The sequence below is a fragment of the Poecilia latipinna genome, unplaced genomic scaffold, assembly GCF_001443285.1.
Source record: "Poecilia latipinna isolate Pla-1442-1.1 unplaced genomic scaffold, P_latipinna-1.0 Scaffold143, whole genome shotgun sequence".
In the NCBI taxonomy this organism is placed as follows: Eukaryota; Metazoa; Chordata; class Actinopteri; order Cyprinodontiformes; family Poeciliidae; genus Poecilia; species Poecilia latipinna.
Window position 1 is genome coordinate 227,633 of NW_015112759.1, and position 1,532 is coordinate 229,164.

The 1,532-nt window shown below is 36.7% G+C and overlaps 1 protein-coding gene across 3 annotated transcripts in view; it reads right to left on the reverse strand.

The window, feature by feature from the left end:
- Positions 1-1,532, reverse strand: part of waca (WW domain containing adaptor with coiled-coil a) — a 28,150-nt gene that overhangs the window by 5,050 nt on the left and 21,568 nt on the right. For all 3 annotated transcript variants that reach the window (XM_015029075.1, XM_015029076.1, XM_015029077.1), the window contains one exon: positions 119-311. In XM_015029075.1, coding sequence (XP_014884561.1) covers positions 119-311 — 193 coding nt within the window. The remainder of the gene's footprint in view (positions 1-118; positions 312-1,532) is intronic.

The window sequence follows — 1,532 nt, forward strand, 5'->3', positions numbered from 1 at the left end:
AAAAAAAAAATGGGGGGGTTTTTGGTTTTAAAAAAAAAAAAAAAAAAAAAAAAAAAAAAAAAAAAAAAAAAAAACAAAAACAGAAAAAACAAAACAGAAGATTTCAGGAGGTCCTGACCTGCTTCTCTGCATGTTCTGCAGGCCACCCCTGCACATGTTTAATAAGGTTCTCATTAAAGTGGGTGGCCAGCGTGGGAGTCAGGGAGCAGGAGGGCCGCACTGCCGAGGCGCCGGGGGGAGCCGAGGCCGCGTTGGAGGCGTTGCTGCCGGAGCTGACGTGGTTGGGTCCAGGAGAGGGACTCCTCTGACTGCTGCGGTTCACAAGAGAAAACGGAAAACGTTTATGAAAAAAATGTCTCCCTCAAAACCTCCTGCAGGTTTTATTCAGAAAACAAAGTTTTCATTAAGTTTCGGGAGGAGATTTCTGCTAAGTACTGAAGATAAGAACTTGATTTGCTGTTCACACACAATCTGAAATTACCAAAGAGGGAAAAGTTGTGGGTTATAAAAAAAAGATCCTTTTACTGCAAACTGCATAGTTTGATGCTGTGGAATAGGGAGAACTGCTACATTATCAACAATTTAAAATTTAACGTAAAAGTCTGCTTTTGTTTTTCATATTTTAACTTCAAAGATCAAAGTAAAATCCTCTGCTCCTTTTTTAAAACCACGGTTTCTGCAGATTTCTCACTTTAAAATTTGTTTTAGAAAACTAATTTCTAAAACCATCTGTCAGATTTTAAAATTCTGCAAATGTATGTAGTTGGCTTCAGAGATGAAGTTAAAAAACCCCCCAACAATTTAACATTTCATATTTGAACAAAGATTAGAGCCACTATAAAATCCAGACCTGAAATCCTGTTTGTAGTTTCTGATCTTTTGGTTTCTTTGTAAAAGTTCAAAGTCATATAAGAATCAAAGCTTTGATGATCGTCTAAGCTTCAGAACTTCAAACCGATTTAAAACCCTGATCTGTGAGAATGTAGAAGCAAAAAAGGCAGAAGAACTGTCCTTTTGTAAAAATTTCTGATTTGGAGTATATTAACTGCTACATTTTATCAGTAACTCATATACACATGTAGAATTAAAGATGAGTCAACATGTTATTTAAAACACTGTAAAATGTCCCCTTAGGAGAGAAACAGATCTAAAGCTCTTTCCAGATTCATGGGCAGCAACAATCTTTATTTGTACATTCAAAATATATCTAGAAAAATGGCACAGTTTGATTCTTTGGCTTTAGAAATAGTTTAGAAGATTCATGTGGAGCTAGAGAGTGAAATAATTCAGCACAGACGATGTAAAGTGCAGGCAGCAGGCTGCTACTGTGGAGCAGGTCAGCTCATGCAAAGACGGCAAACACAGCGATGTTACACTCTGATGAACCAGGTTTCTGCTAGTATCACTCAGCACAACTACAGCTTTAAGAACAAACATCTATGCATTTAGAAATGTCTCTGCATGAGAAAACTATGCTTTCAGCTCTGAAGCTAGAAACAAAGTAAACAAAACTAAAAAATAGAGTTAATAAA